The sequence below is a fragment of the Epinephelus lanceolatus genome, chromosome 17, assembly GCF_041903045.1.
Source record: "Epinephelus lanceolatus isolate andai-2023 chromosome 17, ASM4190304v1, whole genome shotgun sequence".
NCBI lineage: Eukaryota > Metazoa > Chordata > Actinopteri > Perciformes > Serranidae > Epinephelus > Epinephelus lanceolatus.
The window spans coordinates 24254950-24269865 of NC_135750.1; the positions used below are offsets into that span (position 1 = coordinate 24254950).

At 39.4% G+C, this 14916-nt stretch overlaps 1 protein-coding gene across 1 annotated transcript in view; it reads right to left on the minus strand.

Annotated features, from left to right (window-relative positions):
* The window catches only part of eys (EGF-like photoreceptor maintenance factor), a 218546-nt gene that overhangs the window by 9946 nt on the left and 193684 nt on the right, over nt 1-14916 (minus strand). The window contains exons 43-44 of the mRNA XM_078176251.1: nt 8572-8744; nt 1197-1379 (exon numbers count right to left, since the gene is read on the minus strand). Coding sequence (XP_078032377.1) covers nt 1197-1379; nt 8572-8744 — 356 coding nt within the window. The remainder of the gene's footprint in view (nt 1-1196; nt 1380-8571; nt 8745-14916) is intronic.

Here is a 14916-nt window from a genome sequence, read left to right on the forward strand (position 1 = left end):
TACATCTGACACTGCATGTTACATTAACGTCTTCACATCTGTCTATCTGCATTACATTAATGCATATCTTTGGGTCTATATCTCCGTACATCACATATTCTTTTTATTCTTAATGCTGTGAATCTTTGCACATCCCCTAGGATATATATTTTTGCACATTCCTGCCTACAGTATTTTGAAAAAAAATTATTGTATTTTTTTCTATTCTATACTTATGTTTCTTGTCTATGCACCACAACACCAAGGCAAATTCCCTGTATGTGAAAACCTCCTTGGCAACAAACAAAATAATTTTGGATTTTGAACACATATTTAGAATAATGAAACATTTGTTTAGTTAAGACGCATTTAATATGGTTTTATATTTTGCCTCACTGCTTGTTTAATTCCCTGAAACATGATCACTGCCATCCAAAAATTAAAAATGCCACTTCATTAAACCAATTACCACGTGAATTGTTCATATTTCATCTATATTGTGCCTTTGAATTTGCACCATTTCAAACAGCGCTGCTCTCTCCTGACAAGTGTTTCATTATTCATATTCCTATTGTTTTGCTTTGCCTCCACCTTGATGAATTGTACTCTCTAGAGACAACAAGTGCAGAAGATCCAAAAGATCTTGTGTGTTTTTTATTTTTTTATTCTTCCTTGTTTGATGAAATAAGTCGGTGACAATGACATGGCTGTTACCTGCTACCAAATCTGACCCCACAGAAAGGAAGATCCTAATTTAAAGTGATGGCTGCTGACAGCATCACATTGCACCCACACCTCAAAGTCTGTTTAACGCAATTAACACTGTTACTTTTGAGATGCTCGGTTCACATATTGGTTTTTACGCTAGCAATGCCAACATGCTCCCTTTGAAAGTCAAGAACAATAACAGTTTAGCTGGATATCAACTAATTACTGGACTGCAGGAAGACTCATTATTAATGTCTCAAAATCTGCCAAGAAAGAAAATCCTTAGGGAATCCTCTTGATTAGAGGATCTCAGAGGAGAGTGGAAATCTATTAGATAGCACATTACCATACACAGCGGGTGAAACCTCTCAAAACATTTCTTTTAAAATCCTTAATGAAGTTTGACAACTAAAATCCAACTAAGGAGACATCCCAAAGTTGTTTTCCTCTTTTCATTTGACCATAAGAACGACTTTAAATTGCGGTGCGGGCATCTAGATTGAACTCACCTTGTCCTTTATGCCCGGCGAACACCATCAGGTTGTCTTTCACAGCAGATGAATTATTGGCGAGTGTGAACTTCAGCTTGAACTCGTAGAAGAAACTGAGGCTCGGGATGGAGGAGTAAGCCACGAAGGACGTGTAACCAAACTCATCACTCCCACTGAATCTGGCACGAGTTATATTGATGGCTGCAAAACAAACATTTCATATTTGTGTGAAAATGCAACTAGTGTTAGCTGGTGTAGGGCTCTCTGTGTGTCTGTGGTAATCTGGTTTGAATTGCACAGGTCTGATTCATCATCTACCTCACAGGTTACCAAAAGATGGCACTATTGCTACACACACATACCAGGGGTTAGTGAAATATTTTCCTTTCTGAATGCTATTAGATGATGACCTGTTTTCAAACACTAACACCTCTTCAGTCCTTTTCTATTTTCATTAGTAGCTGTTTAGGAAGGGTTCTGGCAAGCACGTACTGCTTCATACCCAATGTTCACAAGGGTAGCACAATAATCCCAGTGATATTCAATTACAATCTCAAGTTTACTTATTCAGAATGCATGGTTGATTCAATAATGCTCTCTCTTGTATTCCATCTCAGCATATCCATCTACTTGATTTTACACAGGGGACACAATGTAAATTTCCCCACACTCATTCAAAATTACATGCTGCTTCTCCTTCTTCTTTTTTTTTTCTTCACAACAGTGAGGATTCAAACACAAAACTGCTCTTCTCCAACACCTTGCATATTCTTCTGCAGCCCCAGGCGATGGCTAAGAGGGGTTCAGAGCCCCCCTCTGCGACTGCCCTCAGCTCTGTTTGGCTGCTAAATTATTAATACAGCTGGAAATGCTTCTGTTATCATCTCCAGTCGGGTAGAGCTGTATTTGCCTATTGTTTCACTGAATGGCTTGAGTGCTACAGCTACAGTTTATATCTAAGCTGCACTGTGTGTTTGAAGTGATCATATACATGATGGTCTTTATGCCCTGTAATAACAACTGAGCTCAGACCAGATGCAAGCACATCAGCAATTATTTCAAACTTAAATGACCTTGAGTGTGATTATAGTGGGCTATTCTCTCTGTTCATGGACAAATTACCCTTGAGCCTACAGTATAAATGAATTAAGTGCCTGAACTGATCTAAACCGATATTTGCAAATGTGAGATGACCAAGAATTGATAAAGAAAAATATATATATATTATTGCAAATGTGTAAAACTGTTTTGTTAGCCACTAATTGTTTTATATCGAATAATATTTCACAATTGTTTGTCAAAACCGATTTATTTACGAACCTACTTTGAGTGCCTATGAGCGTATATGTCATATTACTGAACAGAATATCATGAACTGTGCTAATTAAATCCAAGAAAACAGCTGAATTATTAACTTTGTGAAACTTTTGAGCTTATAATATTGCTATATTTGTCTCCCTCCAGACATGTTTAACATAATGTAAAAATACACTTTTACTATTTGTTTAACAAGATTGTCCCTCATAAAAATATAAAAAAAAAACAACTCTGCAAGCAAAAGCAGATCAGTTTTTTCCACCGCCAACCACTGCTGCTTGTGCTAGGGTTCACTTTCCACTTCCTCCAGCGCTACTAACTCTAGGTTGAAGAGCAGTGCGCATCAATATGGCTAGCGTTAGCATTAGAAGAAACCTCAGAGAGATTCAGCTGTACATGTTTAGCCTCATTCAGACCCAGGCTCAGATGAAGTGTCTGTTGTGCACCAAAATCAGCATCTAGATGTATCAGAATAGTCCTATTAGCATCTTTTATTTGTTTATGTTGTTTGTTAGCTTGTTAGCTTGTATGCTAACTAGCAGTGTTTGACACAGCATTATTGGTGGTAGTGAATGCTGTGGTTGGGTTTTTAGTAGACAGCGGATAGAAGCTCAAGAGGCCAGTTTACATCCAAAAACTGCACACTCTGCCATGTTTGCCGACAAAACTTTCGCTATGCTAATGCTAACTCTGCTCTCAGTACTGACAAGAGGTGTCAGGTTTCTTTGCATTGTATTGAAATCTGTTCCCCCGTCAATATGTGTACCATATTAAATGGACTGCACACACACACATGTTCACACACCATTCACATGCTCTCACACACCAATGGAACAACCAGCGGGAGCAATTTTGGGGTTCCATATCTTGCCCAATGATACTTCACCATGCAGACTCGGAGCCGGGGATCGAACCGCCAACCTTCTGATTCGTAGACGACCTGCTCTATCTCTAAACTGTTATTAGACAGTGATTGGCTTTTGCATTGGTGACATTGCTAATCTAGCTTGCCCAGGGAACATTTGACTTTGCACAGATACAAGTCAGTATAGTCAGGTCAGACATTTTAGGGGACATAAACATGTGAATAAAAAACTGATTTTTGAGTGAAGGGGGACTTTAAGTTTCATTAAATTGCAATGGTTTTGTTACCCTGTGTTTGTATCTGGGACTACAGGAATTTCACAAAACTAGCATTGTAATTTCATTTCAGTCAATTTGGGTCTTAATTTCCCTGCAATACTTAAAAGAAACACCCCATCTGCATCTTAGGCCCTGTTTCGACGACAACGGTTTCTCTAAAAACAAAAAAGTCTGTCCATGTCTTTGTTTTAAAAAACTTCAGTGTTTATATGATGACGTTATTGAAATGATCCCCGTTCACACGGAGCCACAAAATCCACTGGAAACGCTGTAGTATGCACGCCAGGCCAATGGGTGGCAGTGTAAATTTGCAAAGCAACACCACAGCATGACGCCATGCGCCTGCGCTGAAGCGCCTTCCTCTACAACGTGGTGATTACAAACCAAAACAAAGAAGACACAATGGCGAAAGCACGCACAGATAACTTTGTCTGGACGGAAGACGAGGTGGAGTTGCTACAGTAAATCTACACTTTGCTGGAGAAGCGTTGACAAATTCAACAGGGTGAGCAGCACAAACAGAGCTCGGCATTGTTGTTGGTGATGGTCGACTTTCTCGCGCATGTCTTGTGACTGGAACCGTAATGCACATGTGTGAAAAGTCTCCGTTTTCAGAGGAACTGCATATTGCAAATTTACATGACAATGGTGCTGTTTCCAAAAATTTGCACTCTGGAACCCGTTTTCAAAACGTTGCGTTTTCAGGCACCCAAAACGCAGCTGTCGTGTAAACGATCGGCCAAAACGTAACTAAAGTTTACCATTTTCAGTTGAAATCGTTGTCGTATAAACGGGACCTCATTCAGTAGCTCCTGAAAGACTTTAAAGTTCCTGCTGGCAGATTCACCCTGATACAGTAACTCTAAGCCTGTGAAAAGTTTGACTTTACTATTAGTTTACTTTAGGTGAGCAAAACAACTTTCACTGAAAATCACAAAGGTCCACAATCACTTTTTTGATGTAGGAGGTGATAGGATTGTAGTAGTGCATTACTGAGTAAATCTTCAGGGTTACATAGTATATCATTAACCAAAAAGCTCATGGACTGTAGCTGTGAAATGCCTCCATCTATGGATAATACCACCATACTCTGTCAAATAAATATCACATTGCATTTGTTTTACTTTTCTGTATATTTGTGTAGTATGGTGCAAACCAACGGGAGTGGCAGAAGAAAAATAGAATGACATGCGGTGCCAGATTGTGAAATGCATTCTGACAAAAACTGCATGTGTATAGTGTGCATCTGCCACAGAGCAGCTGGAAAAACAACAGCTCTCCGGAGTTAGAGATACTGTATGCAGTATACTATTATATTCTTTTCAATCTGGGAACAATGCAAGGTTAACAGAAACTTCACCAAATCAATACTAAACTGAAGTGCTGATGCAGAATAATGCTGCGCCTGTTACAACCATTGAGAATTGATTGTATTAAACGTGTCTATAAAAATATGATGAACTAAAAAAGGATTGCATTACATAACTGTATCTCTACACTTTGCTGTTTTTGAGTTAAAGCACTTTTCGCATTATTTTTCTTACAAAACTTTTCTTTGCTTTTTACACTCAGCCCTGTCACTTAACACATCCTTCATTGACTGGAAACATTTTTAAATGAAAAAGATAATCATAGCCATTGACGTTATAATTTGCAAAGCTAATATTTGAGACAGACAAGATAAATTATGACTGGATTTGAGAAACAAGAAGTGATAATATTGTACCAGTAGCACTGTATATTTCATATATGACACACAGTCAAGTGTTTTTGTCTCTATTAACTCTGAACATGAATCTTTAACAGGAGTTATGGCCAACTTGTATACAAAGGTAGACCATTAGGAATTCTGAGTGAAGTCATTTTAAATATCCATTAAAGTTTCATGAGCTTGACTCTTCAGGCACTGCAGCATCAATAGCACTTCCCACTCTTCCCTTTCCTGCTTGTTCATAGACCAGCCTTATCTATTAAAGTGCACATGGGAACCAAGAACTGAAAATCCTCTATTTAGAGAAAACATTTTGCTCTTTCATGTTTCCTGCTGGACAAACAACTTTATCTTTTTCTCAAATAGAGAAAAAAGACAACTACCATGCTCCCCCTGACAATACTTGCTAAGGGCACCACATGAGCAAAGGTGCTGCCGCTACAAAAAAGCCCAGAGAGGCAGAGGACCTTTGGAGTGATCAGTTTTGACTCTGATCTTATCTGATGTTATCAGGATTATAATTCAAAAGTCCGCCATATACTTAGTTTGACACTGGAAGGTTAGATTACTCTGTTGGGGATGTGGGTGCTGAGAGTCCGTCAGAGGCTGTGGCATGGCTGAGCAACTTAGATGCCAAGTACTATGCTGCTCTTACAGTCAGTTCAGTCAAGCAAAACACTTTGTTAACATCCGAATTTGTGAAGCCTCTCTCTTGTGGTATTAATATTTGCAATCACACATTACAAAAAGTCAGCTCTTAAAAATAAACAAAAAAACAATAAAAAAGAGGAAATATCTTACAATATAATGACGAAGACTCTGTCTGTGTGTGTGTCTGTTCCACGTTTTTCTCCTCACTGACTTGGTCAATCCATGTGAAATTTGGCACAGTGGTAGAGGGTCAAGGGAGGATGCGAATGAAGCAATATTACATCAATTGGCCAAAGGGGGGCGCTATAGCAACCGACTGAAATTGCAAACTTTGAATGGGCATATCTCATGCCCTGTATGTCATAGAGACATGAAACTTTGCACAGAGATGCCTCCTCCATTATTGACCCAATCAAACAAAATGGGGGCGCTAGAGAGCTAATTTCTTATCTAGGCCTAACCGCCATATCGATTTTTACTAAACTTGGTAGATATGTAGAACAGGACGCCTCAAGGTGACTGGAGAAATTTAACTCTAACTGGCAACTGGGTGGCGCTATAACAACAGAAAAATGCTTAAAAATGGCTAAAATGCGACCAATCGCTGTGGCTCCCCCTGTGGCTGAATGTCAATGGTATGGTATGCTGTACATAATCACAGAAACTGTCAGTGTGTCATTCTGTCAGTCAGTCATTCTGTCTGTCCCACATTTTTCTGCACATAGGCATTGAGGATTGGCATAGGTAGAAGGTGACAAAGCTACCAATGGGTATCGAATAAGCAAATTATTCGCAAACACAAAAGGAAAGCTCCTTTCTAGTCTTAAAGAACCCACAAACTAGCGCAGTCAGACTAAAAATATGTACATTTGTCAGGACATTAACAAAAATGTAACTTTTTTTGGGGGGGGGGGGGGGGGTCATGCCTTCGCTATCCTAGGAAATGCAAATTCCCGTGCTGGGCCGACCGTTGGGAGCAGCATAAAGCAAAAGCACCGGTGTGTGCCCCTGTGGGTGAGGGGTGATGTGTAGGGTTTGAGAAATATCACATTTGCTGGAGGCCTGCTGCATAAGTGGGGAGGGTTCATCTCAGAAGGTGGGAACCTTTGAACCTGGGGCAGACAGGACGTCTCGGTCATGCCACCAAGGACCACGGGAGCCCTCCTGGCCACAGAGGTCAACGCGCCCTCTGATGGTGGGTAACAGTTGCCAATCAGTCAATGTAATGTATGATGTAATAGAATTACACATTACATACAGCATTTAAATGACTTACAGTATGTTCACTAGATATAGAAAGTGTACTGTGTTTGTCCTGTTCTGTATTTTGTGTCAGTGAATACATGAGTGCTGTGTGCATGTTCTCCCCGTGTCAGCGTAGGTTTTCTCTGGGTACTCCGGCTTCCTCCCACAGTCCAAAGACATGCAGGTTAATTGATGACTCTAAATCGCCCATAAGTGTGAATGTGAGCATGAATGGTTGTCTGTCTCTATGTGTCAGCCCTGTGATAGTGTGGCAACCTGTTCAGGGTGTACCCTGCCTCTTGCCTAATGACAGCTGAGATAGGCTCCAGCCCCCTGCGACTCCCAATAGGATAAACGGTTACGGAAAATTAAACTTTTGCAAGTAGTGGACAAAAATAAACATTTTGACCTGTTAATGGTGCTACAGGAAAAGTCAGGGGATCACCATAGTCAGAGTGACTCATCCTCCGGGGGAGTCTGAACAGAATATCATGACAATCTGTCTAAATGTTCTTGAGATATTTCAGTGGGGACCAAAGTGGTGGACCAACCCACTGACATTACCATCCCTAGAGCCAGGCTGCTAGTGTGGCTAAATATACTGCATGGTTTACAGCCAAATACAACAACAGTTATCCAGTATATGATATGATTTTTTTTTTTTATGTTAATCAGTTCACTGGTCCGCAAACAACTGCAGTTTGTAGCTTTACATTTTCAATGTCTTTGCATAGGTGGAGACTTTACATATCATGTTCTTGTGTTTTAATACCATAATACAGCAGGGTTCAGAGCCTGTTGTTAGCTGTGCAGTTGTGTGATGGAAATGGAAAGTTGTTACTAGTGTATTGTGTTATGAGGTGGTGAAATGCAAACTAAGTGACCATAGAGAGGAAGAAATAACAGCAAGCTAGCTTATTAACACTGCTGGTAGAGTGAGAACACATCAACACCCCGCTGTACAGCAGAGGCTTGACATTTTAAGAAAAAGATTCTTCAGAAAAGTTGCTTTGAGTCACACTGCTGAAAATTACAATTGAAGGAAAAAATAAGATCTGATGAACTCAAAAAAGAGTTTTTTCAGTCTTTTGGAATATTCCACAAAGCGGCCATGAGTTTTGCCTTGATTATATGACTATTGCTGGAGAAGACGTTTCTGCCTTCTCAGCACAATTTAGTAATTAATCCCTTTACTTAACAAGAGGCTCTCATTTTACTAACTGCTCAGGGCTCTCACTCACCAACTGTTTGCAGATCAGCCTCTTAATAAAGCTGCTAAGTCTACGCTGCACTGATCTGTGTGGAGCCGCTCTTTGCAACACTTACGTTCATCACACAGTAGGCCTTGTCTTCCGTAGGGGCAGAGACATACAGCCTCCAATGGTGACTTTGGGATGCATGTGGCTCCGTGACCGCAGGGGTTGCGCTCACAAGCGTCGAACTGGCACAGCCGGCCTGTGTACAGCGGGGGGCACTCACAGAACCAGTCCTCAGCGTTGCTAAACATGTAGACATAGAGAGACATCATTAGGTCAGAGGTGAAAACAGACCGTGACATTACAGCAACATGTCCAGATGCTTTACAAGCTCGCACAGTGGCCCGCAGAACACATGGGGAGATGATAAAACATCCTGTGATGCATGAGAGATTTGAAAAGATGAGAGTAAATGTGTCCAGCTTGATGGAATACTTGTGATATATGAGATGTGCTGAAACACAAGCATTTTGAGTGAATGTGCAGATAGCGGTGGAGAAAAATAAGAATCTTGTTATGGATTTATTCATCTTAGCCGCTACTGCAGAGGCAGAATTTACTTCACGTCCTCTGGTAAAAAGTAAACACACGCACGCTGAAAAATAACAGCAGAAAGCAGATGATTAGTAGCGTGTCAGAAAACGTATAACTGGAAATTGTACAAGATTTTCGATGTCTTCTTTCCTCGATTCATATGCGTGCGCCTCCTCTCCTGGCAAGAACAGGAGGGTGATCTAGCATGCAAAGTAACATCCAGAGAGGGACTTTATAAAATGCACTAAGATGTGCACAACTTTGAAAGGTATAATATCAGATAGAGGAAGCATTGGTGGGGTTTCAAATCTATAAATTAATAATGTGTTTTGAGCAGCAGCACTGCAGATGTATTTTGCTTCTTGAGAAACTGGCTTCTTGGAATGAAATATTTACATTCTGTCACCGGAGTTGAGCATTGTTAGATATGACTGTATTGAAGTACAAAAGGATGTTGTATAATGCAGTGAGAAATTTCTAGTGTATGATTATTAACAGCCTGTTAATGTCAATTTCCAGACATCTGAAGGCACCATTCACAACTACACTCTGTTGCTGCCAATTGTGACCGTTATTTTCATTTACATAACAGTCACAGATGAATACTGTCATGCGTTGAACACAGCAGGCTTTGTTATTTGTATAATCTCTAACGTCCTGCAAGAGGAGGAATCAAATATTTAATGGAGCACCTCCTGGTGCAGTCGCCATGTTCCAGTGCTTTAAGTGCTGCTAATTTGTCCCCTGCATTGTCAGTGAGTGTTTGTGTTTAAATGTTAGTGACAGACAAATTGCGTGGGTTTTTTCTGCAGATGTTCCAGTTTCCTCCCACAGTCTGAAAACATGCAGGTCAGGTAAATTGCTGGTAGGTGTGAATGTAAGTGTGAATATTTTTATCTATCTGCTGAGAGACTGTAACTTAGCCAGGGCTCCAATACACCACCCTGCACAGGAAAGGATAGTATAGAAAAAAAAGAGGATAGATGTATACACAAGGAAGTTTCTAGTAATTGCAACTTTTTCATAGGTGATGTCTTACATGCCAAAAATGTAGACAAGTCAGTTTCTAACATAAATCCATGTGGACACATTTCTACAAGTAAATACTTATTCACTGATATATTTTCTCTTATATACATTTAGATTTTTGTGTGAAATCTTCCTTAAAGGAGGATTTCATCCATAAAATGATAACTGTATACAACTTACTCCTCCTGTGCCAAGTTCAATTTGTGAAGAAGTTTGTTTTTCTTGCATGCTCCACAGTGAAGAATCCAAAAACAGAAAAAAAAGTTGAATAATATCAGTTAAGGGGGTCCACATTTAACAACCGCAAAACTAAATGAAAACACAACTCATGAAGTACAATCCATCATTTATCAAGTCCAGCGGAAGGCAACCTGCGGCTCCGGAGCATCATGTGGCTTGTTAGCCTCTCTCCAGTGGCTCCCTGTGGCTTTGACAAAAAATTATATGGAAATAAATAATATTCTTCTTTTTTTTACATTTTAATTTTTATATATGGATGCTGTAGGCTTAAAGAAATTCTTACATTCTCCAACTGTAAAAATGTGAAGCCTCTATACCAAACATTTCAACAACTAAAATGTGCGTCATACACTGCCTGGCACATTTTCCTTGAAACTTTGCCGAACTTGATAGTAGTAGCTAGTCTTGAGTCTTCCTAGCTGGTTAACTATGGATGCCAAATCCAAAAAAAGTGAAAGTCTCTGAATAAAATAGAGAATTCACCATTGCTTGGACAGATTTGTTGCTGTCACTGCCAGCTCTGCAAAATTAAAGTACCAAATAATCATAAATGGTGCCTTGCAGAGTAGCCACCTCTTTGTACGACATGAATGAATGCTCATTTAGACTATTAGTGTTGGCTAATTTGGACTTATTAGGCTGTTTTACCTTCAGTAAAAGCCTCAAATATGTTTCAAGGCTCCACACAGATTTTTAAAATTATTTTTGGTCAAAAATAGCTCTTTTGATATTAAAGGTTGCTGACCCCCTGATTCAGTTGTATGCTCAGTACTTCCCTAACACATGGATCTGCGCTAAAACCTTACTATTTAAAAGATGTTTGCAGAAACAGTCTCATGCAAACACAAGCAGTGTACCTGAGCAAATGGGTGCATTTGAACTCTGCTCAATAGAATGTGTTAGCAGAGCTCAAATGCACCCGCTTGGCCAAGCTGCTCGTATGAGAAAGGGTTTAAATAGTAAGGTTTTCGCAAAAATGCATGTGTTTGGTAAGTACTGAGCATATGACTGGATAAATGACACTTAGATTATACTGCACAGTTGTGTGAATATCTGTAAGCAAATATTTGGACATAGTTTTGCTGTTGTTAAACACAAACCCCTGTGACTTCATTTCATTGAGAATTTTTCTCTGTTTTTGGATTCTTTGTTCACCCTGGAGGCGTTCCTCACAAATTCAACATAACACAGGGCGGGTAAGTTAAGTCAGGTCAAGTCAACTATATTTATATAGCATATGTCATATGACAAGCGTAAACTCAATGTGCTTAAGATACATCATACATGACAAACATAAAATATCATATAAGACGATAAAGTATTACACATATAAAAACAAGCAGGACATGATAAAAACAAACAAAATGAGAGGGTATTATTATTATTATAATTCTATTATTATTATAATTATTCTTAAAAAAGGGGAGATAATAACAATAATAATACTAAATACTAAAATAAATAAAAATACACTTTAAACTAACTAAAATCTTCCGAAAAAATACGGTTTTGGTTTGCTTTTAAAGGAGAACACTGTTGTAGCAGACCGTAGTTTATGTGGAAGAGAATTCCAGAGAGTAGGACCATAATCCAGCTTTGTTTACTGGTCTTAATTACATGTTACAAGTTTCAGTCGTGCGTATTCATTGAATGTTGAGTCAGCCCATAATGAGTAAAAGCACCATGAGCTGACTGAGAGTTGATTTAAGGTACAATGACTAGACCTTTATTTGACAAGCTAAGGGATCTCTCTGGCGTGTACTCTGCGAGCATGTCAGCAACATAGGAAGGAGCTAAAGCATTAAAACATTTAAAAGCAATAAGACATATGTTTAAAATCAATTCTTTGTTTTATTGGGAGCCAGTGATACAAGATAAAATAGGAATTATGTGGTCAAGTGTGTGTAAGTGACATACAAGTAATCATTTTGTGGGTGAAGTGTTCCTTTAAGTACAGACAGGCTAATATGAGTTGCAGTTGGTTGCAAAAATGGGCTCATAATACAAAAGAATCTCTCAAAACAACAGTATGTAAATATTGAAATAATTCACCACCTTCACTGGGTAAACAACAATTCTCTTCAGATGTGTTGTGCAATTAACAGTGTGGGAAAGAATGAGCTGGTCACTGTGTTTTGCCTGACATATGTTTGTCTCTGCGAGAGTAATTTATGTGAGTCCTCATAGAACAATTTTGATTGTCAAAAAAACAAAGCCTCATCTTATGTTAAGGAAATTTAAACCATTAAAGATGAATTGTCATATAAAGTCTAAAAACAGGCAGCTGATATTTCTGGCTCTAAAAAGGTACAGTGTAGATGGAGGAGGCTGAGGAGCACAGTTGAAAACACTTGAGGTTTAATTGGCCTAATCAAAAAACGCCATGTGTGGGGTGACAAAAGGTTATTTTAATTTGGCTGAGGCAATCACTTTGATTATGTAATTGTTGTAATGTTTGCAGACTAATTTGAATATGTTAATCACAAATGCATGAAGTTGGTGCTAGCCATATCTCATGCCATTCAATACTGTGCCGCTACAGTGGCAGGATGAATTATTAAGGAAGACGACATTTTTGTTCTAATGAGTACCAGATGAAATTATAAATAATTGACCGGTTAGCTCATGATTTCCCTGTCAGCAAGAACAATAAGATGCGTGGCCACATGCATTTCTCAAATTTCATCCCTTGTAAGTTATTTACAGAACACTTCTTTTCAAGTGCTTGTTGGTATGCAAATACACTTCTACAGTAAGGCCCTGATGAGGCTCTGCTGCCATGGCAGTCTTCAGTTCTCGGGATGAAAGCATTTAGCCCACTTCATCCTTTGTTAAAATAAAAAGGACCACTGGGTTTAGCAGATATTATTTATAGAGAAGAACTGCTTTGGTACTGAAACGCCATTTGCTTTCCAGTATTATAAACAGCCAATTGGACACCGTTATGCTAGAGACACTGTGATTCTTGGTGGGTGGGAGGGAAAAATCATTTGAAAGACGATGGTGCCTCACTCAATTATTTGTCATCTGAATTTCAGTATGAGCAGTGGGATGAAGTGGAATTTACACATGGCATTCACCTGACGCGTTCAGGCTCCTGTTTTAGCAGACGGCTGTTCGATATTTCCCTGACCTCTTCCAGGCACCCTTGCAAACATTTCCTTGGCGGCGAAGAAGGGTGATGTCTGTTAAGTCTCCATCACAGAGTCTTTTGAAACACAGTGCCATAGAAAAGCATACTTTAGATGATACTTGAAATGAAAATGCGTATAGAAAGGAGGCATAAAGTGTGAGGGAACTTTTCTCAAGGGATCAGATAATATTTCTACGGTCCAACTTAGAACATAGTGCACTCTGCAGAAAGCTGTGCTTTTTCTGTAACACTTTTACATGTTTAAACTCTACACTTCTCAAATGTGCCAGTGTATTATATATTCAAGGTTTTTTAAATATTTCTAAACTCCTGAAAAGATATCACAGATATCTTACAGAGCACTGTCCTTTAATAAACTCCACTGCCTCCATGTCTCAGAAATAAAGTTGTGCTTCAGTGATTTAACATCTCTCTCTCACTCACGCAGGTTAAAGGAACAGTGTGTAAGACTTAGGGTGATTTAGTGGCACCTAGTGGTGAGCTAGGGGAGCTGAAATTTTTACAGGCTAGGATTCTTTTTGGTTGTCACTGTTCAGGAGGTTTTTATTGGGTCTCCTCCTCCCCAAAATACATGGACCATGGGTCTCATTTACAACCATTGTGCATGCACAAAATGAGGCCTGAAAGAGGCGTACGCCACCTCCCAAGTAAAAGTTGTGATCTATAAAATAAACTTGATGGGAGAATGTGCATACCTGCACGTAAATTTTGACCCATGCATACAAACATTTTGGAGACAAGGGAAATTGGTGACACAGATGGTGAGGTGGTGAATTGAAGCAAGATTATACTAATTAAATGTGAGAGACATCATTAAATGTATGATGATGTCTCTCACACATTTAATTTTGCCTCATATCACATGCTACCTATATTTCCACTTCATCATAAATATTCAATCCAGCAGTGTAGGCGGCTTACAATGGCAGCTTTCAATTATAGAGAATATAAGCCAACTCAAATCTCACATCTCACCATTCCGCTCATTATTTCATCAGCACTGTCTCACCATCATATTCCCCCCCAGAGTGCAGAGGAGATGGCCGGACTGTGTGCTGCTGACACTTGTGGTCAGCCGTGGAGCGCACAGCATCAATAGTTTTTAATAATTCATTCTGATACTGTAAATATATTTCACCAAGTATGATTTAAGTTTTTATATAGTTTTTGTGTATAAAGTCGCTGCAGTGAACATGCCTGTGCTGTAAGCGCTCAGAGTGCACTGGAGACACTGCTGTGGCTGCCACACACACTCTGCCCTGTCACCTGACATATATCTTCACCACCTGCACATATGGATTGTGTAAAGTCCTAATCATCCTGATCATCATGCAGGCCAAGTTCACCACAACAACAACTGTGTTCACCTTTTGAACTTCCATCTTCAAATGATATCTCAGGGGTCAGGGATACCACTGATTGTCACAATCATTTTGACAAGGTGTGAATCAAACAGTG